Source organism: Gobio gobio (assembly GCF_949357685.1).
Source record: "Gobio gobio genome assembly, chromosome: 8".
NCBI lineage: Eukaryota > Metazoa > Chordata > Actinopteri > Cypriniformes > Gobionidae > Gobio > Gobio gobio.
Window position 1 is genome coordinate 10,993,280 of NC_137114.1, and position 25,494 is coordinate 11,018,773.

The 25,494-nt window shown below is 38.9% G+C and overlaps 1 protein-coding gene across 1 annotated transcript in view; it reads left to right on the plus strand.

Annotated features, from left to right (window-relative positions):
* rsrc1 (arginine/serine-rich coiled-coil 1) overlaps nucleotides 1-22,444 on the plus strand; it is a 208,676-nt gene extending 186,232 nt beyond the window's left edge. Inside the window, exons 8-10 of the mRNA XM_079823893.1 lie at nucleotides 16,369-16,475; nucleotides 20,046-20,156; nucleotides 21,996-22,444. Of these exons, the coding sequence (XP_079680019.1) occupies nucleotides 16,369-16,475; nucleotides 20,046-20,156; nucleotides 21,996-22,088 (311 nt within the window). The 3' untranslated portion in view covers nucleotides 22,089-22,444. The remainder of the gene's footprint in view (nucleotides 1-16,368; nucleotides 16,476-20,045; nucleotides 20,157-21,995) is intronic.
* The last annotated feature ends 3,050 nt before the right edge of the window (nucleotides 22,445-25,494 follow it).

Here is a 25,494-nt window from a genome sequence, read left to right on the forward strand (position 1 = left end):
ATATGATATTACATGGAAAATCCAATTGATTTCTTATTTCCCTTTAAGGAACACTTACTCGTCATAGTTTGCAAATCAGTCATTAGTTATTGAATGTTTATTGTGTCTATAATCTACATACTGCTAAAATGCAGTAACCACAGCCTGCTTTGAGAAACAAGACTGTTACCCAGCCAAAGGTTAAAAAAGTGCATATTTCTGACATCTCACAGGTGAAATTCATCATTGTAAGCCTTATGTAACTGTAATATTTGAAGTAAAATATGTTTGCATATCTTTCTCTCATTCAAAGCAACCATTTTCCATACTCCGGTGATTAGTTATGCCTGGCTTATAAGCAGTGAATCAGTATTGTGGACACAAGGGAAATAAAATTGGCAGAAAATCAGAGAGAGAAGATTTAATTATCACGCAGAGACCTTTACCGTCGACCAGCCCACTGAACCCAAAAAAACTAATCCGCCTGGACATCAGCCTCCTTCCCATAATTTGTTTCCCATGCTATGATATGCCAAGCAATTACTGTTTTATTGATTTTTATCACTCAAATTTAAAGTTGTTTTTTTTTTTTTTTTGAAAAGCCTTAGTGGTTGATCCCTTCCCTCTTCTGTGTTTTCCCATGTGAGTTCAGAAAATCCTTTATTCATTCAATCCTTCATTCACCTGTATTGACTCTGTATTTTCTGTACAAAGTCAATACAGCTGAATGAAGTTTCTGTATTTGAAGTTTCTGTATTTGGTTTGCGTTGTCAGTATTTGCAGCGTGTTTCTGGATTTAGTTGCGTTGTGAGTATTTGCAGCTTATTTCTGTATTTGATTTGCGTTGTGAGTATTTGCAGCGTTTTTCTGGATTTAGTTGCGTTGTGAGTATTTGCAGCTTATTTCTGTATTTGATTTGCGTTGTGAGTATTTGCAGCACATTTCTGTATTTGATTTGCGTTGTGAGTATTTGCAGCTTATTTCTGTATTTGATTTGCGTTGTGAGTATTTGCAGCTTATTTCTGTATTTGATTTGCGCTGTCAGTATTTGCAGCGTGTTTCTGGATTTAGTTGCGTTGTGAGTATTTGCAGCTTATTTCTGTATTTGATTTGCGTTGTGAGTATTTGCAGCGCATTTCTTTATTTAGTTGTGTTGTGAGTATTTGCAACACGTTTCTGTATTTGAATTGCGTTATGAGTATTTGCAGCGTGTTTCTGTATTTAATTTGCGTTGTGAGTATTTGCAGCGCATTTCTTTATTTAGTTGTGTTGTGAGTATTTGCAACACGCTTCTGTATTTGAATTGCGTTATGAGTATTTGCAGCGCGTTTCTGTATTTTATTTGTGAGTATTTGCAGCACATTTCTGTATTCAGTTGTGTTGTGAGTATTTGCAGCTTGTTTCTGTATTCAGTTGTGTTGTGAGTATTTGCCGCACATTTCTGTATTCAGTTGTGTTGTGAGTATTTGCAGCACATTTCTGTATTCAGTTGTGTTGTGAGTATTTGCCGCACATTTCTGTATTCAGTTGTGTTGTGAGTATTTGCAGCTTGTTTCTGTATTCAGTTGTGTTGTGAGTATTTGCAGCTTGTTTCTGTATTCAGTTGTGTTGTGAGTATTTGCCGCACATTTCTGTATTCAGTTGTGTTGTGAGTATTTGCAGCACATTTCTGTATTCAGTTGTGTTGTGAGTATTTGCCGCACATTTCTGTATTCAGTTGTGTTGTGAGTATTTGCCGCACATTTCTGTATTCAGTTGTGTTGTGAGTATTTGCAGCGCGTTTCTGTATTCAGTTGTTAAAACAACTAAAATTGCATTCATAATTAAAATTATTTGCATTTTAGTCTGGAACTAACCAGTTTTTATATTTTTTGTGTGTGAAGATATTGAGCTACTGAGTAAGAGTGGTGACCAATGGAAGTTGAGCTAAAGATTAATCTGCTTATTTTTAGAGTTGCATTACACCATACGGTTACACAGTTTGAAATGTGGAATCCTCTGTGCTCATAGAGATTTCGTAGCTCTATTAACAGCTGTTTGTGTGCTTGTGTTATACATGCTCTCTTGGGAGGCTGGCGTTTTTAGAATGTCAGGTCAGGGTCCTTGTCACACAATACAGCATGAGGGTGGCCCAACCAAACCCACACACACATACAGTGTGGCAGCCGTGTTGCCTCTCCGAGTGATTTTATTAACCAGTGTTCATGGAGAAACTCTTCGATTGTCATATGCTGATATGTGAGAAGGTGCGTTTGAGTGTGTAATGTGAGAAAGTGTGTATGTGTTTATGTTGTGGGAAAGAGAGGAAATCCTCAGGGTAGAGTGTTGAGAGTTGCATGTGTGTGGTTGGGTCATTTGCACCTCATCAAGTCAGGACTGGTGGTCTCAGACACACACCAGGAACAGTGCCTCACTGGTGCCTAATGGGTCATTCTGTGGCCACCAGTCTTCAGAGGTCCTTGAATCAATGTGACCAGTTCTTTACACATTTTTGGAAATCTTTGATATGTTCTTATTGTTATACAGCATGTGTGATGTTGCAGTAGCTGATGAGTAGTAGCAGTGGACTAATGGTGCGTTCACTCCGGACGTGTTTCGCGCGAGTGATTTACATGTAAAGTCAGCGCAGAGACGCGAAATGGCATTCTGCGGCGCAATTCGTGCGAATGAGGCGGCGCGAATGACGCGAATTGAACGTTTTGAACGCGCAAATCGCTCAAGTTGAAAAATCTGAACTTTGGCGGATATTTCGCGCCGCGTTAACCAATCAGGAGCTTGCTCTAGTAGTGACAACAATGAGGAGAGTGTGCCCTTCTCTTTGCCCTCAGCCTAAACGATTTGCCAGGGAACAAATTATAGATCCATGAGACCAAAGATCGGCCGTTACAAGACGAATTATAGCTGGAGACACACCACAGAGACATCAGAGCCAGCGGCAGACGGCAGAAGGATACAACTCCGAAAAACGCCAGATAAAATGTTCAAATAGGCACTCTTTATATAAATAAACCACATATTTGAGCTTTAAACAACTACATTATCGACTGAAAAAGTCTTAAAACTACGTTTTGTCACACATTAAGAGTAGATTTTAACAAATAAAGACATGTAAACACAGCCCATGTCAGCCATTTCTCAACGAGACGAGCCGCTGGCAGAAGCCCCGCCCATGAGGCGAATTCGCGTCTGTTGTGCAGTGAATGTCACACGCGATTTGCGCGCGAATGAAGCGAGTAAACTCAAAATGTTCACGCGTCCACCTTCGCGCGATTTGCGCGAATCGCGTCCGATGTGAACGCCACATAAAAAAGTACTTTGACTTGTCTGTTCACATTATTGATCTACACTTTCATAATGACAGTTTAGAGTCATAAGGATGAGTGTTATATTGTAGGGCGGGGAAATATTAATTTGTTTGATTAATACTTGTTTAATACTTGCTGTTTGATAAGTTAAAATAATTGAACGCAATTAATGCAGCATCAGTTTTTTCACTTCATGGAGTAGCCATCCTTTAGCTAGCATTAAATAATTTGATCATGCTATCCGTGATCCCCTTACCAGCTCTGCAAAGTGAGAGTGATTGGCCGACTGGGGAAGGTCCGCATGTATCCAGCCACGTTCATCCCGATGCCCTTATTTTTGTGGGGCCGAGGTGCAACATACGAGAACCACATGTAGGATGTGTTTCAAGCTCCGTCTGGTGACCTGTTTTTGGTCCTGTCAGTAACGTCTCAGTGTTTAAGCGCAGACACATTTTTGGACTAGTAACTTTATTACTTATTTTTTGCGATTTAAATGCGTAAAATAAACTTTAAAGTGGGTAAAAAATGAACTGGCGGTTTCTTTAAAACAGAGAGCTGACAGATAATTGACCAAGTGTCCCGCACACGTCCTGAAAAGTCAAGCCTAACATTTCGATCGCCCCCTGTTGGCTAGCTGCAGTATAGCTCATAAACCCGCCCTCTTGCTGACGTATATTCAAGTAAGTTTGTTTTTTGGTGAGTTATTTGATGCTCTATAAAGGGGTGTAATGTCTTGATGGACAGCTGTGCTTGTGAATGAGTCTGGGAGCGGGAGTCTTTACAGGCTCTACAGTGGAGAGTGCAGACACATTGTTCATCTTTTTTTTTTTTACATTCTATGGTATTAACAGAAAAAGAAACATCACCAAACACACTATATAAAAGGCACAGCTAAATGTAGCATTTATTATAATACATTTATGTGAGTATTGTTTTGAGTTTGCTTAAATTGAGTTAAGTAAACTACATTATCCAATTATAATATTTATGTTTTTGTTTATAAATGATTAATAAAAACATATAACTTGCTGTTTAGGCCTGTCTTTCGATTTTACTGTAAAATCAGTTTATTAGAGGCATTAGTATCAGTATTGCTGTCAGTGACACTTGCCTTCAGTCATCATAATTAGTTAAAAAAGATGGCATTTAAACATATCTTTAAAATATCACATATTTAGAGGAAATTAAAGTTCATATAAAATGTATACTACACTGTAAAAATTTTTTTTAAAAAGTAAGTTACCTGGTTGCCTTAAAATTTTGAGTTCATTGAAATAAAAAATGAGTTAATACAATGAACATTTTTGAGAATCGACATCACCCTTTATTCAAATATTATTAAAAGATTTTGTAAGCATATTGCACAATTATGCTTTATTTTAAATAATGCAGTGAAACATGCCAAATTGTGCTATTTTTTATGATTTATCACAACATTTTTTTTTATTTATGTGGTTCAGATACAATAATATTTTGAGTTTCTATTTATTAAACCAATTTCCTTCATTGTATTAACAAAACATTCACTGTAAAAAATGTATAATCTTCCCAACTCAACATTTTCTAGTGACTGGTCACATCTAAAATTTTCAATTGGCCAAATTGAATTTCTGTGAATTGAATTGTATCCATTGTGGCAACAGCCTGTTAACATGGGCTCAATTAGAAATAATATGTTGAGCCAATGGAAAAATGTCAGGCCTCTCCAATTTAAAATTTTCTAGTGACCGATCACATCTAAATTTTTCAATTTGGCCAACTAAAACATTTAGATGTGATCAGTCACTAGAAAATTTTGAATTGTAGAAATGTTTTACAGTGAAACTGTGTGGTTGGTCCAATTAAATATTTTCAATTGTATTAACAATTGTTTATTTCTCACTGTCCCAAAAGACAAAAATGACTAAAAACATAAATATATTAAGCAAAATACAGAACACAGACAACAGGGTTGACATTTTATCACATTACTTTATTAACAAGTAAATTCCAACACAGGATATTTGGGTGAAAATACCTTATTTTCAATAAGGAAAAACTCTGAATACATTCAAGAAGTCTCAGGATGTCTTAAAGTGGTGAAGAAAACACGGCACTGCAAGCTAAAAACCTGCAAATAAAAATAAACACAAACATTAATGAGAAAGCTCCCCTGCATCACATCTGGCAAGAGACAGAACAGAAGTTTCTTCATTATATAATGAGGATGAGACGAATGAATGGACATCAGAAAATCACGAGCTTGACGTGTTTGATATTAAAAGGCAATAACTTAAGCCCTGAAAGAGGCCGACACCAAACGCACCGTGTTCAACAGTCGCATGCCGCACATATCACACAAATGACTTCATTTCCTTATTACCTTTTGTTTTAGACATAAGACATGAGGAAAATAAAAATATTGGCTACAGGCTACCATTAGATAATTATGTGGTAAACGAGAACACACTCATGAAACCAATGAATGCATGAACTCGTGATTCTAGAAAATGTAACTTAAGCCCTGAAAATGTCTTTTAAACTTCATACCCGGTCATAAAGCAAAACTCTGTAGAATAATTTCAGTGCTAAATACTCACCAATGTCTTTGTGAGATGAATATCTCTCTATTCTCTTGGAAATGTCTGTTTCGGTCTTCAGCACCTGCTGGTTCGGCTCCGCTCGCGCTGCCGCTCCCGCGTCTCCGCATTTGAAATCTCCACACGAACAGTTTTCTTCAAGTGCATTTTGCGCATGCGTATACAGTTTTTCGGACGTAGGACTTGTTCAGCCAACATGGATTTTTCACTTCGACTTCATAGATTGACTGAGCACAATTAAATATGTTCGGTGAATATACAAATTTAATTTTGAGTGAAGACCTTAAGCTATGATTAGTACAATGCATCTTTTTGCATGGCAATAATTATTTGGAAGTCATCGATTGATCAATGATCAATTTGCACAATTTTTCCCCCCAATTTTTTTTTACAGTGTTGTAATTTCATTGAACTCAAATTTTTAAGGCAACCAGGCTACTTACTTTTTTAAGTTAAACCAACAATATTTTTTACAGTGTATAAAAGTTAATATTACTCATAAATAAAAACTATAAACTCATGAATATTGTTTTTCTACTCAATTTTATTTGTTAATGTACCAAATGCAGTTACTCGGATCTACTTAATTTTTTTTTTTACTTACATTTAATTGATTTCACTGCTTTAAAATTTACTAATTTTTTTGTGTAAAAATGTTTAACAAAAAAAATTGTGTAAAAGTAGTAGAGTGTAGGCCTGCCTTTCGCTTTTACTGTAAAATCAGTTTATTAGAGGCATTAGTATCAGTATTGCTGTCAGTGACACTTGCCTTCAGTCATAATAATTTGTAAAAAGATGGCATTAAACATATCTTTAAAATATCACGTATTTAATATAATTTCTGTATGAGGTTTTCACATCAATTTGGAGATTCAATGTGATTACAAGGAATGATCGATGTGATAAATCACAGTAGCCTGTGTGATTGATTAGTCATTTTTAATGCCTTAGTATTAACAGAAGCATCGACAGTTGTTAATTTCAACCATCAGAAAGAATGAAATCAGACTTTCTTATTTTCTCTCAGTGAAGCAGAATGCAAGGATTTTAAAATACTGGTGGGTTATTTGCCCAAGACAGAGGTCACTGGGGCACTGTTCTTAATTAGCCAAATGAGTCCGCCCGCATTGTGGCGGTGACCTTCTCTGCAGTCAATTACGCGGAAACCAGTTACACTACAGCTCTGTGAAATAATGCTGATCATAAATATCTGTGAATCTGATTTGTTTGTCTTGCAGATAAGAATAAATGAGAGCTACAGCCTTAGCGTAAAGCTTGGGTCTCATGAATGGAGAGGCTCTTAGTCTGCAAATCTTGCTGTTTTATGTCTGATTACATCATTTGTGTTTTAAAGGCTAACTCCAATTACGTAATTAGCCCGTTGGGTGTTTCCTTAATTATAGAGATGTTTGTGACAGAGCTGCTGACCAGCAAAACCTCAGAATCCTGCTCTTTTTTCCCCCTTCATTCTCTTTCGTCTTGTTGTTCATGTTAAAGTGACATTTGTTTGGCTGTGTCTCTCTCTCACACACACACACACACACAAAGTAAACACACTTTGCGTTCTCATTATGGATCTTATGTGTCATGGGTCAGTTTTGACATTATGAGATGATAACGGGAAGCACATAGACGATGTTTTCCACTGTGCATTTGTATTTGCATTGACATGAACTGTAAATTATTTATACCAAAGTATGATTTTGTTATAAATCATGGCTACATCTGTTTTAGCGGTAACTAATGGTAATGTATGCCATTTAATTGCCATTAGACAAGCACATCCATCTGTGTATGTTTTCATGCGCCGTTATGACCGAGCTGCAGCAGGTTTCTGCGTAATCCAGCTCGAGTCTCCATCTCTCTGTCCAAGTATACAGTACATGACAGTGCATATTCCAATATTTAATATGGAGACCTTGCTCGTGTTGCATCCATCGCACATCACCGCTGTCTTTTGGAGAATGCGCATGCGCTGAGGCCTATTGTAGTCCATTCATTTGCAAAAAAGCAGGCGATTTCAGTCAGGCTGGAGTGTTTACATGACATTTCCAAAAAGCTATTACTGCGTTAGACTCACCCTCATGCAAACCTGCATGACTTCCTTTCTTCCGGAGAACATTTAAGATATTTTGAGAAATGTGTCCTTTTTTTCTTTTCTGTCCGTGCAATGAAAGTTAATGGTGGTTTTTGTTACAGGATTGGAACTGCATGAGTAAATAATGAGATCATTTCTATTTCATTTTTGGGGGGAATTATCCCATACCATAAAGCCGTTAGAGTTAAAGACTAACATCGTTGAAAAAGTTTTGTATTGAAGCTCAGTGTGAAAAAAACAACATTAACATGTTAAGAACAAATGCTTTTCTTACTGAGTATTTTTGTCTTGTTTTCAGTCCAAATATCAAAAAAAATCTTACATTAAGAAGAATTTACTAGACAAGCAAAAGTGGAATTTTGGGGGAAAATAACTCAAAATTAAGGGAGTTTTTGCTTAAAATAAGCAAAATAATCTGCCAGTGGGGTAAAGCAAAATAATCTTGTTTTCTGTTTGAATTAAGATTATTTTGCTTACCCCATTGGCAGATTATTTTGCTTATTTTAAGCAAAAACTCCCTTAATTTTAAGTTATTTCCCCCCAAAATAAGAGTTTTTTTTATATATATATATTTGGACTGAAAACAAGACAAAAATACTAAGTAAGAAAAGCATTTTTTGCAGTGAACAAATGTTTTTGTGTGTTTGTATTAATGATCGGCTCTCTTTTTTTCTTATCAGTGCCAAAGAGACTCAAATAAGTCGTTTTTTATCAGTCATGCAAGTGTTATACATCATTATATCCTGTTAAGTTTCTTTGTGTGTGTGTGTGTGTGTGTGTGTGTGTGTGTGTGTGTGTGTGTGTGTGTGTGTGTGTGTGTGTGTGTGTGTGTGTGTGTGTGTGTGTGTGTGTGTGTGTGTGTGTGTGTGTGTGTGTGTGTGTGTGTGTGTGTGTGTGTGTGTGTGTGTGTGTGTGTGTGTGTGTGTGTGTGTGTGTGTGTGTGTGTGTGTGTGTGTGTGTGTGTGTGTGTGTGTGTTTGTAATTTGTAATTTGTAATCTTGTAATCTTGATTTGTGATCTTCAGCCTCTCTCTCAATGATGTCTGATTCTCTTCTGAAAATGACCTGTAGCTTAGGGTTTTTTTTTCCCAAAAATTATGCATAAACATTATTCTCTCAAAAATACAAGCATGTACTTACATGTTGCTCACATATTATGGTAGCCCAGTTTAAGTTTGTGCTGAATACAGTGTAATTACACTTTTGCCATTAATACGTTTATAAGCAACTGAAAAATGCACAAATGTCTGAACATGTCAAAACTTCTAAAGGGCCCAAAACAGCTCAGACTCCTGGGGGTTAACACAAAATCAAGCCAATCTCACCAGGTTTATTTGTTTTTACATATCAAAAATGCCAACAATACAATAAATTGCATTTTATTAGCATTTATGTGTTGTTAATTGTTGTTCGGCTGTTATTATATATTAGTTTTTTCTGCTCTTAGTATCAGTGTCACCTTCACTCTTTCTAACCTTAAGCACTGTTGAATGAAGCTAAAAGCCCAGCTCACTCACAGATCATCACTTCATCAAGTTATAGGGTTAAATGAGGGTTTGCTCTGTATGTGACTGAATGTGATGATATCTCAGTGGGAGAGTTGTTTCACCAGTTTCACCCATTCAAGCAGATTTGTGGATCATTTAATGAGAGGTCTTGCAGTGAAGGAGACATGATAGGCTGGCATTATCAAATCAACAGAATAATGAGCCAATCATGGGAACTTTCAACTGTATTGTGCCATTCATGCCACATTTAGAGATTGTGAAAATCCTTTAATCACTATTTGATCACATTTTGATTATTTATATATATGAAGAGTTCAGATGCAAAAGCCTCTAAAAGCCACTTCGGTGAAAAATGAGATGACAATACTAAGTGAATGCTCTCCGCATATAGTATACGTTCATAAAATACTTTCAATTCAAACCCACTAAATCCCAGCCTCAGCCCATTCAGAAGTACCAGTACTTAGGTAGAAACCTATACATAAATGCCTTACAAAAATGCTTATTTTAAAGAAAAACTTCAGACGGACTTAGAGGCTTTTGCATCTGAAGTCTTCATATATATATATATATATATATATATATATATATATATATGTATGTATGTATGTATGTATGTATGTATGTGTGTGTGTGTGTGTGTGTGTGTGTGTGTGTGTGTGTGTGTGTGTGTGTATATATATAATATATTGTTGTACTGTCGATATTTCCCTGCTTCCTCATGCATCCATGCAACCACAGATACAGTACAGTAATGCAGTTTGACAAGGAATTGCTCAATTATTTGATGATGATTTAACTTTAAATTAGGCTTTAAACATCAAATGTATCTCGAATGAAAGTTGTAATTCTAGCTGGAAGCATCAGCCATCAGTGATATTGATAAAACCTCCACAAACCGATAATGCTTTATATGCTGTAATGACCTCTCCCATGTATTTAACACAATCCATAGGCTGTCCAACGGCTGCCGTTTCAGCAGGAAAACTAAGAAAAGAAAGAAATGTTGTGTTGTGTTACAGCAAAATATAAAATAAAAAAAAAGGTTTCTGACGAATTGCTAGCTTTTCCGTGTTTGCAGGTATTATTGCAATCGGATGTGATAAGTTTGAAGGTTTTGGGGTCGGCTTCTTTTGTGAGCTGATCATACATCTATTAGAGTGACTATTCCTGAGGAAATCCTCTGTCCTACAGCTAAATCCAATTGGATTCCGGAGCATACTTCTGTCTCTCACACCGCTTTCGACCCTTAGGGACATTAGCGGCATCTGGCATGAGCTAACATCAGCTCTGGATGGAGAGAGCGAGAGATAATCAACTTGTAGATGACCCATCTATCCTATCGCCGAAGAACCTTTTTATTTGGCCCGCTTGTGGAGTGCGATCTTCTCCAAACGTGGATTGAGTGCATGTTAGCAGTAGAAGGAGACATTGGTACAAACTCTCTTTGTTCATCGAGATCTCATTTGTCAAGGCAGAGAGCCGAGAGGGTATTAGTTAGTTAGCAAATATTGACATGCCACTTTGTTCGGGTAACTATCAATGGAAATCAGCAAATCAATGCTCCTAATAGCTGCTCATTACGCACTTGATGCATTTTCAGTGTTCGCTTCAGCTTTGCCAGTCAATGCCGTCAAAAACTATTACTTGACCAGCGGCCAGACACCTTTTTCCCCCAAAGCCTTCTCTTGTAGCTTGTATAGCGAGGTGTAACGTTGACTCTTAAATGAGTGTTTCTCACTGACGTGCTGTATTTAAAAAAGAATTAATGGAAGATGTTGGTGTCACACGGTGTAATTAAGTTTCTTTTGTGACAAGCGAGCACAAAGGCTTGAACGAAACCGCATTTTCTCTTCCTATCGTCGGCAGCACTCACACAAAGTCAAGCAGCGTTCGTCGGGAGAGGATCTTTATTTAGACACCAGATCTTCCCAGATAAATAAAGACAGTGTTAATGGAAGAGGGGCGAGTCGGATGCGTGTCAGGGGTTTGCCCAGATAAATCATTAGATGGAAGGTTATTGGAAATGCAGGGAGATAAAAGACTGAAGAAGCCAGTAATTGCCTTAAAGATCAGACTACAAAGCATTAGCCTGGCTTTTACAAGGCCAGTCGGCAACAAAAGAGTCGTAATTTATGAGCTCAGCGTAAAAGAATAGCATAATTGCATTAAAAATTAATGCTAATGAGGTCTAAAATGGGGAAGGTGGTTATTATGAAAGTTTGTATTCATCTTCTTTGGCCTGAATGATGGCTAGTGGCTTGATTAATGGCTTAATTTCTATCAATTAGCCGTGCCAAAAATAAATAAATACATCTATCCACAGAGACGGGGCTAAATTGAGTATTGAATTACATATCTTAGCCTGATGCTGAGGGGGGGGGGGGGGGGGGGCAGATTCCACTTTACCATAGAGGGAATGTGTCCATGTGTGTTTAACAGTTAGTTCAACTTTTTGCCTGTTCGTAAGTGCACATAGATCAAAATGTGATTACATTTATTTGATGTGATGCATGTAGATTTATATCAGTGGTTCTCAACTGGGCCCTGTAAGGGGTGTCAATATTTATTATTTTTGCAAAAAATGCTTTTCTTACTTTTACTTATCTAAAAAATCTTACATTAAGAAGCATTTACTAGACAAGCAAAAGTTTCCGTCTTATTTTGGGGGAAAATAACTCAAAATTAAGGGAGTTTTTGCTTAAAATAAGCAAAATAATCTGCCAATGGGGTAAGCAAAATAATCTTAATTCAAACAGAAAACAAGATTATTTTGCTTTACCCATTGGCAGATTATTTGGTAACACTTTAGAATAATGGTCATTAGTTAACATTAGTTCATGTATTAACTATCATGAACTAACCATGAGCGGTACATTTGTTACTGTATTTGTTCATCTTTGTTAACGTTAGTTAATATAAATCCAGCTGTTCATGGTTTGTTCATGTTAGTTCACACTGCATTAACTAACGTTAACAAGATTTTAATAATGCTTTAGTAAATGTTGAAATTAACATTAACAAAGATAAATAAACGCTTTATAAGTGCAGTTCATTATTAGTTCATGTTAACTAATGAACCTTATTGTAAAGTGTTACCGATTATTTTGCTTATTTTAAGCAAAAACGCCCTTAATTTTGAGTTATTTTCCCCTAAAACAAGAAAAAAACTTTTGCTTGTCTAGTAAATGCTTCTTAATGTAAGATTTTTTAGATATTTGGACTGAAAACAAGACGTAAGAAAAGCAAAAAGTCATGTAAATTAGTAAAACTCCAGGGGCATTTTATAATGACACCAAGCTCTAACATTTTTTATTAGAAATTGTGAGTAAAAAAAAAATTTATTTTGGAAAAACCATGGATCGTTTTGGAGGCAAAAAGGTTGAGAACCGCTGAGCTGGATTATTTCTAGCAAGCGCATAAACACTGGTGCATGTGAGAGTCCTCAGGTTTTTCCACGTATATATTGTGTGTGTGTATTTCATTTTATTTATCGCGAGCGCTCTCACACTCGTCTCAGTGGACTTTTCATTCTCAATCAGTGCAGTGCCATCATTAGGCCTTGTTTTGCCTGCTCATGACATTCAAAAGCACCTTTGAATTTGCGCCCATTTGAGACCAACCACCTGATGATGGGCAGTTCCCGCTTTAATTATTCCATCAGCGATGAGAGCTGTTGTAATTTTGCTCATGGAAGTAAGGCATTCAATTATGGGAATTAATCAGGCACAGTGAGTTTTGCGTTGACTTTCCTCTGGTATCCTCGATGAAGGCTTTCCTACAGGACCTTGAGTTGTTGAACATCGCCCTCTTGTGGTTTTCTGCTGCACAACGAGCGGTCCTGCCTTCTGAAGAGGATCATTTGATTGATTTTAACACACACGGAAGTGGAGAAACCGCTATTAAGAGACAGTATTAAGGGCATTTAATCATGCCGGATATCTTGCCGGTGTCTGTTGTTTCACAAATCTCGGGTTTGTTTGCAATTTATTTGCATTTTAACATCCAAATCTACATTCATTCATGTAAAAAAAACACCAACCAATCATCAACCGAATCCGTTTAGGCCTTGAGGGCAACAAGGATGGAAGAAAAAGCATACTTGAAAATAACAGAATCCCATGTCATCTCTCTCTTTCTGTGGTTAGGACGGCTACAAGGCTCGTGTAATGCAGCGACAATGGACTCTAAATTAATTTTGTGGATAATGTGTCAATATTAAATGTCAACTTTGACCTGGCCTTGTGCTGATCGTGTCTGGCAGAGATGTCTCTCCGGCTGTGCTATCGATTTTCTGCTATCTGCTCGCTACGGGCCCCTCTCTCAAAGTCCATTATTTTTGATTTTCCTATGAAATACATATCTTTCCTCACCGACATCTGACAAACAGCATATGGAAGTCATTTTATCTACCAATAATGTGTTTGTCAAAAAGTATGAGGCATTAATGGAATTCCGGGCCAAGGATAGGTTGTCACTGATATATCTGGGTGGGCTCGTGTGTGTTTGTGTCTATGTATCAGTCATTAAGCTGTTCAGGACACACACAGGAGTAATAAGTGTGTGATTGAGAGCCAGTGGACTGCTGTCATCTTCAGGACAGGCTGTGGACTTCTCGAGGATATTGTGCCTCTGTTTTGCCTCATGCTCAAGTATGGGTTTATGTTGTTGTTGTTGTTGTTGTTGTTGTTGTTGTTGTTGTTGTTTTTTTGAGACTGCTGCAAAGAGTGCCTGAAAAACCCACCAGTAAATATTTTGGGCTCATTTTAGTGCAAGTTTGTGTGTGTGTGTGTGTGTGTGCGCACGCTCTTTCAGTGACAAATCATGTCTATAAGTATGTTACTTGAATGAAGCTGGATATTCATTCTCTGTAGACATTTTCCAACTGTTTGCCAAGAAAGAATGACAGTGCTACAGTGTTTAAGTTATGTTCATAAGCCGTATGATAAGACAAACACTAAAAGCTGAGTGTGCGCACGCGTGTGTGTGCGTGTGTGAGCGAACGAGTGATTCTGCTAACAGAGAGAAAACCAGAGCAAATATTCATTTATTCATTAAACGAGCAGAGCAGGAAGATGTGTTGTGACAGTTGCTCCCTGGCAGTTAATGGATTAAATTAATTCCTCTCATTAGCACAGGGATCTCTCTCTCTCTCTCTCTCTCTCTGTGTGTGTGTGTGTGTGTGTGTGTGTGTGTGTGTGTGTGTGTGTGTGTGTGTGTGTGTGTGTGTGTGTGTGTGTGTGTGTGTGTGTGTGTGTGTGTGTGTGTGTGTGTGTGTGTGTGTGTGTGTGTGTGTGTGTGTGTGTGTGTGTGTGTGTGTGTGTGTGTGTGTGTGTGTGTGTGTGTGTGTGTGTGTGTGTGTGTGTGTGTGTGTGTGTGTGTGTGCGCGCGCCAGAGCATTCTTTCTGCCTAATAGTGTTTGTTTATGAGCATTTTCACGCATATGTGTGGAGAGAGATTAAATTGTTGGTGAATTTGAGTGTCAGTAATACATTGTGTTTTATGTTTTAGAATGTCTTCATTTAGCAATATCACACACACACACACAAGAGCACTGATGTTCTATCAGAAATCACACTTTATATCCAGACTGACAGCATGAATTCGAGTTCGATATTGCTTTTAATACAACAGGTCAATAAACAAGAAGTTGATATAGAGTAGCTTGAGTTTTAGACACATTATAGCCAGTTACTTCTGTCTGATTAAAGAGCCACAGACTGGACAGTGCAGCTTGTTGGCTTTTTACTAGTCAGTTCACTTAGAAATAATATGTTTATGTTCTACATATTGTCGGATTAGGCCATTTTAGGTCATTTAATGGGAAAAACCGTTGATCCTTGTGCATTAAGAGACTGCCGTTATTTAATTACGTAGTGATGTTATTGATTTTTATAAAGACGATGAATCATTGCACAAGGTGGATAAGGTTCTTTGTGCACCGCTTACAAAGCATAAATCTGTATTCAGAATGAACACTTTGACATTTGCAGTATCCTACATGCGTTGCAATCGTCCGGTCTGATGTTGGCGTCAATACTGTAATGAATATGAACATCACCCGCTTTCACTTTCAATAAGCAGGAGGTATTCTCAACTCGAAATAAATAACCTGACTGACTGTTCAGGGAGTCTTCGGACCTAAAAGCTGTGTTTGTTTGGGTAATCTTTACTCTGTGGCAGCCAAGCTCTTTATTATAGATCAACACATCTACATCATCTGAGACCAACATTTCTGACTATCACCGCCAGAGCTTTCAAGCTACATCCACATGTTTTCTAACTGTAATCTGTGATCATTTCCGTTTATCCGTCCATCTTGGTTTTACACTGAAATTAATTCAATTAGATGAATTCATTTCAATCAAATATTAACAGTTCATCGTACTTTATAGGAAAAAGTTTGAACAAAATCTGATTGTATTAACTGAATGAGTTGCAGCAGATGACAGAATAAGGAGAGTCAATGCTGAAATTAAATTGTTTTTGCAAAATAGGCAAAGATGTGTTCATGTTCAATGTTGTGTTGGGTGTTTGAGATTTGAGTTGAGACAACTTAACACAAAATAGGCTTTGTCAAACCAACATTGTTTATTTATTTTTTGACAATCTTTCCTCTCTGCTTCTTTCTCTCACTATCTGCTTCTCTTCAATATTTTCTTTTTCCCCCATTGCTTGTTTAGACACTATGGAGTAATGGGATCGGGACACAACCTGCATTCCCATGAGCACCATTGTTTTTATGCGTCATGAACATAAGCATGTGCTCTTCCAGTGTCCAGCAGATTGAGATGAATCCATCAGCATGATGTTTTATCCGTCTCTGTGGTTTGTGACCAGCTGACCTGCCCATCTGACCTCTCGTCCGTCCACTCACCCCTCTGTTTTTTGTTCTTCTAGAGGAATTATCTCTCGCGGAGCAGGTGAGGAGGATAAAGGACATCGAGGCCATTGAGAGTGACTCCTTTGTTCCTCAGGCTTTCAAATCATCTCGGGATGCCACCAAGGTACATCTCTCGCTCTCTCCCTCTCTATTCTCTCTGCCTCCCTTCTCATATCTATATATTCCTTTATTTGATTTCCTTTCGCCGAATTATGTTCTGTTTGTCTGCAGATGAAATGATTCCCATTAAATTCCGTTTGCTCTGTGGCACCTGTCCACTTGAGCTCGGGCTCTTGAAAAGCATCCGCCCGTTGGTGGGCCGCACCGGGCCTTGTTCGCTCTCTCCTCAGAGAGCTTTACTGAATCTGGTCCCGCCAGCATTCGCATTCACCGCTCAAATTAGATTACTAACAAATGCTCACAGATCTCTGTGGTCTGAGACAAAAGGTGACAGTTGAAATGAGCCCGTATGATAGATTACAGCCCAGAAGGGCTGAGCGTCTCTCCCGTGCTGATCTCAGGTCTGTCTGTGCAGTCTTTCATTGCTCTGCTGAGAATGGCTGAACTGATGCTAGACCAGCACTTAACATCACTTTATCTATGGGTTTTTTTTTCCTTTTTCTGAATGATGTAAAAACGGCTCTGGAGATGGAGCAATAAAAGCTCCATCTAAATAAAACGGAGGACATTCTTTGGACAAACACAAATCCACACAGCCACACAATAACACACATTTGATTCGTTCAGTAATTTCCATTAGATGTAATTGGATGCTCTGAGCTCAGATAAAGCAGCTGTACTTTGCAGCCAACTCTGACTTAACAGACCATGGCCTTGGCGTTAGAGACAGGAATCCGGCTGGCCCGTGCTGGATACAGACGTTGTAAAGGACAAGGCACAGCAAATGCCTTCTGCAAGGGTTACGATTGTACTGCCATCATTTGTTCACGGATACAATTGCACTCGCTGTCTTTACAAGGACAATCCCCTTGGACTAACCCGCAGATAAGCGTTTGCTCAACTTTACTCTGGTTCAAGAATGACTCATTATGGGGTGCAAACCTACAACCTTTCAAAAGCACCCACTAATTCCAGTTTAAACGGGTCAATCCGATTTAACTTGATGTCTTAAGATAAAAATAGCTCATTGAACTCAGTCCAAAATGAGCGTCATTAAAATCTGAAAAAGAGGTGCAGAAACCACACAACGTCTGCAACTTGCTGATGTCAGACAGATGAATGTATTTGAATTCTTTAACATGATCACCCACATTTACACATCAGCGATGGCTAATGGGTGAGCAAAACTTTGTTGCTGCCAAAACGAAAAAACAGCAACATAAAGCCTGTTTAAATCAAACTGATAGTTCACCCAAAGATGAAAATTCTATCATTTATGCCCTCATGTCATTCCAAACCTATATGGCTTACTTTCTTCTGTGGAACAAAAAAGAAGATATTTTGACAAATTAGGTTTGGTTACCAACATTCTTCAAAATATCCGAATTTTCATTTTTAGCTCTAAGGCCATGCACTCTCAGAAAAAAAAGGTACAGTGGAGGTACAATTTTTTTCCTTGGGGAACAAAACATATAACTGTACCTTTCAAGGTACACAATTGGTCCTTAGGGTACAATTAAACCATTGTTTTCCTCACTTAGAGCAGAAGTTCGGTCATAGTGAGTCGCTGTCCTGCAGAGTTTGGCTCCAACCCTGAAAGACGTCTATAGAAGCTCTTATTGAGAATTAAAAGAAGTTTAGATGTTGATGTTTTATTGAAAATGTGTCACCATTATGGTGATCAGTGTTCCTTTAGTTGAGCAGTTTGACTCTCAGCTTTTACTTGAGTTTGTGGTTTTTGTTACAGTGTTAACAAAACACACAATCTGATCAAATCAAAAGAAGACAAACAAAAATTGTCATGAAGAAAAATGTTTGGCTAAACTCATCACTGATTAAAAATATTAATAAATAATATTCACCAACAATACTTTCTTGCCACAGATCAGGCATTTTGAGTTTTGATTTTTAAATACATTCTGGGGGGGGAAAGTTTAGACGCACACAGATATCAAGAATCAGCATATGAATCTCAACAATGGTGACATACTTAATGCTGCAATGCATGCTGGGAGCCATGAGTTTTATACTGTGGTGGTTTAGTAGGGTTGGAGCTAAACTCTGCAGGACATCAGCTCTCTAGGACCGAACTTGCCTACCCCTGACTTAGAGGTACAAAAATGTACCTTTAAGGGTACCACCCCAGTGACGGACACTTGTACCTTACAAGGTACAATTTGGTATTCTTTTTATTTTTTGAGAGTGCGTGTCCACCAAAGCCTTTTTTCATGCGGCTGGCTGGCGTATCCCATTGTTTTCAGTGGGAGTGCTGCATTTTAAAAACGCCATCAGCATAACGAGGCATTGAGTGTCTATTTCACGCTCAAGCGCTGAGCACTCGCCGTTTTTTACCGGTCACTGAGAGTTGAAGAATGTTCAACTTTGAGTAAAACGCAGCACTCATCACTGTCACTTTTTATCCAGCCGACCAATCACAGTGGAGGAGGGGCGGGACAAATACAACACTGACCAACCACCAGATTCTGCATGCACAACGTCAACAAATGACATGAACCATAATAACGGAAGAAAATTATTTTAAACAAGAGCCAGAGCAAACATTGTATCGACATTTTTATATAGAATCAATACAGAAACAAACTAACTGTGAAATGTGATACTAGTAACACTTCCGCGGATACTCTGTATCATAGCAAGCAAAGAGTCTCAACTGAAAAAACCTCTGCGCTGCCAAAGCGCTCTCAAGCGCCCACTGGAAGGAGTTTTCAGCTGGATAGAAACGCTTTGGTGGACACGTGGCCTAACCCTATCCAAACACCCCAAACAAGCTAATCGTGGTGTTCAGAATTACAGACAGGTGTGTTTAATTAGGGGTGGAACTAAAGTCTGCAGGCCACCGGCCCTCCAGGACTGCGGTTGAAGAGCCCTGCTTTAAGAGGTCTAAATTATGGCTATTTTTAGCAAGCAATAGCAAGCTAGCTTTGAAAGCATGAGATCCCAGCCTTCCTTCAGAGCGTCTCCAAAGCCACGCCTCCTTCAAAACACATGAACGGTCACAGCAGAGTCTGCAAAGCGTCATGAGATGAGAGACGCAGTTAAATTACCTCATGTCTCAAAGCACATAACATTACAATAATAATGAACGCAAAGTTACAGAGCTCTAGTTGTACCACTGACTGCTGCAGATTCATTTCTGTGTTGATAGTGTTGGCATAGACGTGCATAAATCAGAGTCTGAGAACGTCACGGGTTGCCATCTCGTCATGGCGTGAACGCAGCTCGTTGTTGTGGTTCAGGAGGAACTGTAAAAGGCGGCTGACGGTCTACAAGTATGGAAATACCGGTCGACAGGCAGCTAGGACATCGTATCGGACCGAATGCAATGATTTTGGTCCTGAGACTTCCACAGAAGATATATGTACTTTTTTTTTATGCTTAGAGCACTTCTATTATTGATTGCTATCAGGATGTGAAGAGAGCTTCAACCAGAATAACAAAAAGTGTTTATAAAAACAGAATTGCCTACTCTACCTTTAATTAAGCAACTTGCAAAGTGGGGTTTTATTTGAACGTTTGGATTGATGTTGTAAAAGATATAACTGTTCATCCATAGGTGATTGAAGCTTCCGAGATCAAGAAAGAGGCAGAGACCCCGAAAGAGGAAGTCACCGTCCTGCCCACCTCCATCACATACAATGAGAGCGACACCCTGGCTCACCCCAACGTAAGAGTGTTTTTTGTGTGTACCTACTTGACCATATTAAAAATAGTGCTCTTTTTTTGAAACGCGAACGCACAAATGGCATCAAGTAAGACACTCGCGTCGTAGGCCTCACATCCAAAGTTACAATAAGCTTCCCAAGAGGCCTCCAATCAATAATTCTCTTCTCCCAAGACTTATTTTCCCCCCACCCCTTGTAGAAATTGCCTATTTCAGAAGCTCCACTTCTTGACAACCCACACAGGGCCCTTCTTATGCACCCTCAGTAATATTTGCAGACAGAATTTCCTATGAAAGTGCGCTCCGTCTCTCTCACTCGGCAAACTGGGTTATGTGTGACTGATGCAGATGAGCTCGACAGGCTGATCTATTGCAGCAATATGCCCAAGGCGAGAGAGCCCTGATCACCAGTAATGATTCAATCATTTAGCCACCACCACTTACTGTATCTACTGTAATTTCAAACTCGTTAGCCGCGCTTCGCCGGGTGCGTGAAGAGTCAGAGGAGGCTCGTTGTCGTGTCGCAGAATCGCCTACAAAAAGATAACGCACAGGGAACCAGGCGACATACACCCTCAGTCTATTAGCGCTACACGTGCACATGTGTCCCCGTCAGACAGAGACCCCGCAATGAGCGCTACGGGCGGACCCTAACCCGATGTAAATGACACACTTATAATGTGCACGCACATCCGCGTGCGGCGGGATGGAAGTGATCAGTCTTTCCGGAGCGCAGATTTGATTTCGTGCCTCTCGTGTTTTTTGGATGAAGGAAATGAGTGATGAGTGTTGGAGAAGAATCCGGAACTTCCAAACTTAAGGAACTCATAAGCACAACTAATGTGGGAATCACTCAAATTCTCCCTTTATGCTGACATCCGAATCAACCGCGTGTATTACCCTGTCTGATGTGTTTATGATGCAATACCATTTACACTTTCTCCAAATCTAATCGCGGCTGTGATTGTCCTATATTAAGCCAACCGAGACAATTAGAGAGCAGACTTGGAATCCATTAGAAACCGATAGGAAAGATTTCTTTCAAAAGGGTTACTTGCATTTCAGATCTATAACATCAGTAGACCTTGGCCAGATCCAGACGTTCTCTGGCTCCTGAGGGGAGGAAACATAGCAGACACACACGGATCCCATCGCTCCGGGTCATTCGCTTTACTTCACCGATGGGGATCGCGATGTTTGCTATAATAATAATGCCCAATTTATTATGCATTTCTAATCCAATGTATGATGGTTTTCGGTTCATAAACCAAGAGATCCTCAATATACTTCAACCATCTATTCCCCCGACTTATCATAACAGCATTGACGCATATTTATATTTTCTGCTGTTCCGCCTAATGAAGACACCCGCCTTGAAACCATCCCTGTGATCACAGCGGCAGTTTTTTCGTTATTTTTTTCCTCGTGTGATTCTCTAAAAACAACAGACATGTTGTTCATCACAATCGTCCATTGAACAGCTGTGAAAGAATATTCTACACTATATTAAAGAATTGTTCTTTCTTCACGTCTGAGGGGTCTGAGCTTTTTATTCTCTGACCTGTAAGTGGATGATTGTTGAAGTTCTTTGGAAGTTCATTGCAATTGAATAGTCTAAATCAGGAGTCTTGATCCTGGAGGGCCGCTGTCCTGCAGAGTTTAGCTCCAACCCCGATTAAACACACCTGAACCAGCTAATCAGTGTGTAAAAAGACAGTTGTTGGACACCAGTTAGCTGGTTCAGGTGTGTTTAACTGGGGTTGGAGCTAAACTCTGCAGGACTGAGAGAGACCCTGGTCTGAATGGAAGGAACTGAACTGTCTCTCTCCCTCTCTCTTGCAGCTGTTCATGGATAAAGAGGAGGCAGAGAGGTTGTGGTTGAACAGACTGGTTTCTCTGCGTCAGGAGAGACTCATGGGAAGTCCGGTATCCTGACGACAGCCAGCTTCTTCAGACCTCCAAACCAATGCGGATGGGAACTTAGTTTTGGCCTCTGTAATTCCAACGTATCTCAAAAAGGAGCAAGTGCACCACCTGCTGGTTTCTATGGGAAATATCTTCAGCATCTTCAGCTTATTCTGAATCCTTGCTGGTGTGTTTGTTATACTGGCTGATAAAGATAGCAGTTTTAGGGGTTATTTACACATACTTTGTCCTCTAGGTCTTTTTTTTTTCTTTCAGTTTTAATAAGACAACCTCCTCATCAACGTGAATGTATGACAATTATATGTAGTGTGTGGTGTGTTTTCTTTCTTTTTTGCCTTTTTTCAAAATAAATGATCTTGTTGTAATTCTGGGGTATAACTTGTAGTTAAAGAGTTTAAGGTTTGACCAGTTCAAAGGGCAGCCACTTATACGATGAGCTGTAATTCATGATCAGGCTTTAGTGACTGACTCGAGAGAGGTGAAGTGAGATTAGCAATAACTAATGAATGTCGGAGCAGGATGAGTTTGAGCAGGATCTAGTTGCAGCAGTAAAACTTTAATTAACAATAACTCAAATTAACAAACACTCAGGAACCGAATCGGAAAGAGCTTGTTTGCACACACAAGGAATTTGTTTTGGTAACAGAAGAAGCTTCCAGTACACAGAGACAACAGTACAATAAAGAATACAGATGAATAAGATACACATACACTATATTGCCAACAAAAAAATTGGGATGTCTGCCTTTACATGCACATGAACTTTAATGACATCCCATTCTTAATGTTAATAGGGAGTTATAATGCAGTTATAACAGCTTCAACTCTTCTAGGAAGGCTTTCCACAAGGTTTAGGAGTCGGCAGTCTCCGCTCTAATTCATCCCAAAGGTGTTCTGTCGGGTTGAGGTCAGGACTCATCCATGTCTTTATGGAGCGATGCTTTGTGCACTGGTCAGTCATGTGTGAACAGGAAGGGGTCGTCCCCAAACGGTTCCCACAAAGTTGGGAGCATGAAATTGTCCAAAATGTCTTGGTATGCTGAAGCATTAAGAGTTCCTTTCACTGGAACTAAGGGGCCAAGCCCAACCCCTGAAAAACAACCCCCCCACACCATAATCCCCCCTCCACCAAACTTTACACTTGACACAATGCATCCCACGCTTTGCCTTGCACTTGGTGATGTAAGGCTTGGATGAGCTGCTCGACCATGGAAACCCATTCCATGAAGCTCTACACACTGATCTTGAGCTCATCTGAAGGCCACATGAAGTTTGGAGCTGTTGGCTCTGCAGAAAGTTGGCCACTTCTGCGCACTGTGACCCTCAGCATGTGCTGACCCCACTTTGTGATTTTACGTGGCCTACCACTTCATGGCTGAGTTGCTGTTGTTTCCAATTGCTTCCACTTTGTTATAACACCACTAAAAGTTGAGCGAGGAATATTTAGTAGTGAGGAAATTTCACGAATGGACTTATTGCACAGGGGGAAACCCGATCACTGGTCCACACTTGAGTTCACTGAGCTCCTGAGAGCGACACATTCTTCACTAATGTTTGTAGAAGCGTCTGCAGGTCTAGTGCTTGATTTATACACCTGTGGCCATAGAAGTGATTGAACACCTGAACTCAATGATTTGGAGGGAGTCCCAATACTTTTGGCAATATAGTGTATGTATTTATTGTCAAATAAATATGTGGTACTGCTCATTTTTATAATCACAACCACTTAAAGAACCACTTAAAACAGACATACTAATAGACATACTAATAGACAAGGAACTGAACTGAACAGTGAATTAACAAGGGGCAGCTGGACATAATTGGTTGCTATGGTAACTAACAGACACTAGAAACCGAGGTCAACTAAGGAAGACAGGAAATAAACACAGGAGCTGGGAACACATAAAACTAAACCAAAACAGAACATAAACCTGACAGTGAGCAGCCCGAAGTTACCCATGGGGAAAACCAGCCAGAAATACTCCAGGAGATCCCTTAATGGCTTGTGTTGGATGCAACTTATTCTGCAAACCCTTCATTTCGGTAGGCTAACCCAATTAGAAGTCATTTTACAGTCATTTTACTAGCTTCATCCAGCTACTCGAGCTCATAAGTTAAAGCTTTATTTGTGTAATTAATCAATCTCTATTGGTTGTAAATATAATTGATCCACTCTTTATTCTCACCGGGAGTCATCCACAATAGGATGGATTCCAGTCCTAATGTCATTTCATTTCTAGATTTACACAGCCTCAGATTCATCTTACAGACAGACCTCTCTAAGCCCAACTAAGTCAAATAAATCTAGCACTGAGTGAGAGCTAGATCCTCAGATCAGTCTGTGCAGCTCCGCTTCAAGTCCAACACCTATTCAAATCAAGTAAAGTCCACAAAATGATCAGACGCATTACAATGGACATTCAAATGATTTTGCTTAACCTAAACCATTTGTTGGCACACATCTGACATATCATATTTGATCACATTTTGCATCATTCAACATGATCACTCGCTTCAGTCTTCATCTTGAAATATTACAGACAATATAACATTTATTCTTATGTTTACTTTATAAAAATCATTAAATATTTTACAGCAAAAAGACACGTTTTACGTGCTAAAAAAAAGTATGGACTATCAGTCAGAGGGCAGAAGGTGTGAGGTAGATGGTGTACAACTGTTTTTATGTTTAGATGTTGATGGGAATTAATCATTAGATTGACTGTTTATTAGTTTCTAATGAATGGTTTAGTTCTTCATGAGTCTTACATTACCTCAAGAGTATCTGTCCACTAGTTAAACAGGAATGAATGTATATTAATGCGTCCATATTGTAAAGGGTCACCTAAACAAATGATGACAGCATTTGGAACAGCAGTTTGGATGTGGTAAGCAGGTGTCTGAAACACAAGGACTGCTGACTGACATGCTAAAAAATGGTATACCCGACACAAAATGAAATTATGATATAAAATTGGGGGAACTGCATAGCAACAAAACAACAAACAGAAACAGCCTAATCATAGAAAATTCAAATGTAAAATCTAAATCCTTTTCTTGATGTTTACACACAAAAAAATACTGCAAGTTTCACAATAAAACTAACTCCTGATTAAAATATGAATTTTTGTTTTCCACATGCGTGATTACACGATTTTTCTATGCAAATCAAATCATCTAATATGCAAATCAAGTGGTCATGAACAAAGGCAGAGTTTAGGAGATGGTCAACACCGCTGCTCATTCCCTGTTATTACTACAGGCTATCGACATTTTCAGCTCAAGACTCTTTCAGTATCCAAAACAAACATCAAAATCAACACACAAATGTGCCACTGAGCACAAAATGAGCATCCCACTTCCCTGACCTGAACCCTGTAGAAAACTGAAGAGAAGAAGCACCAGCATGGATCTG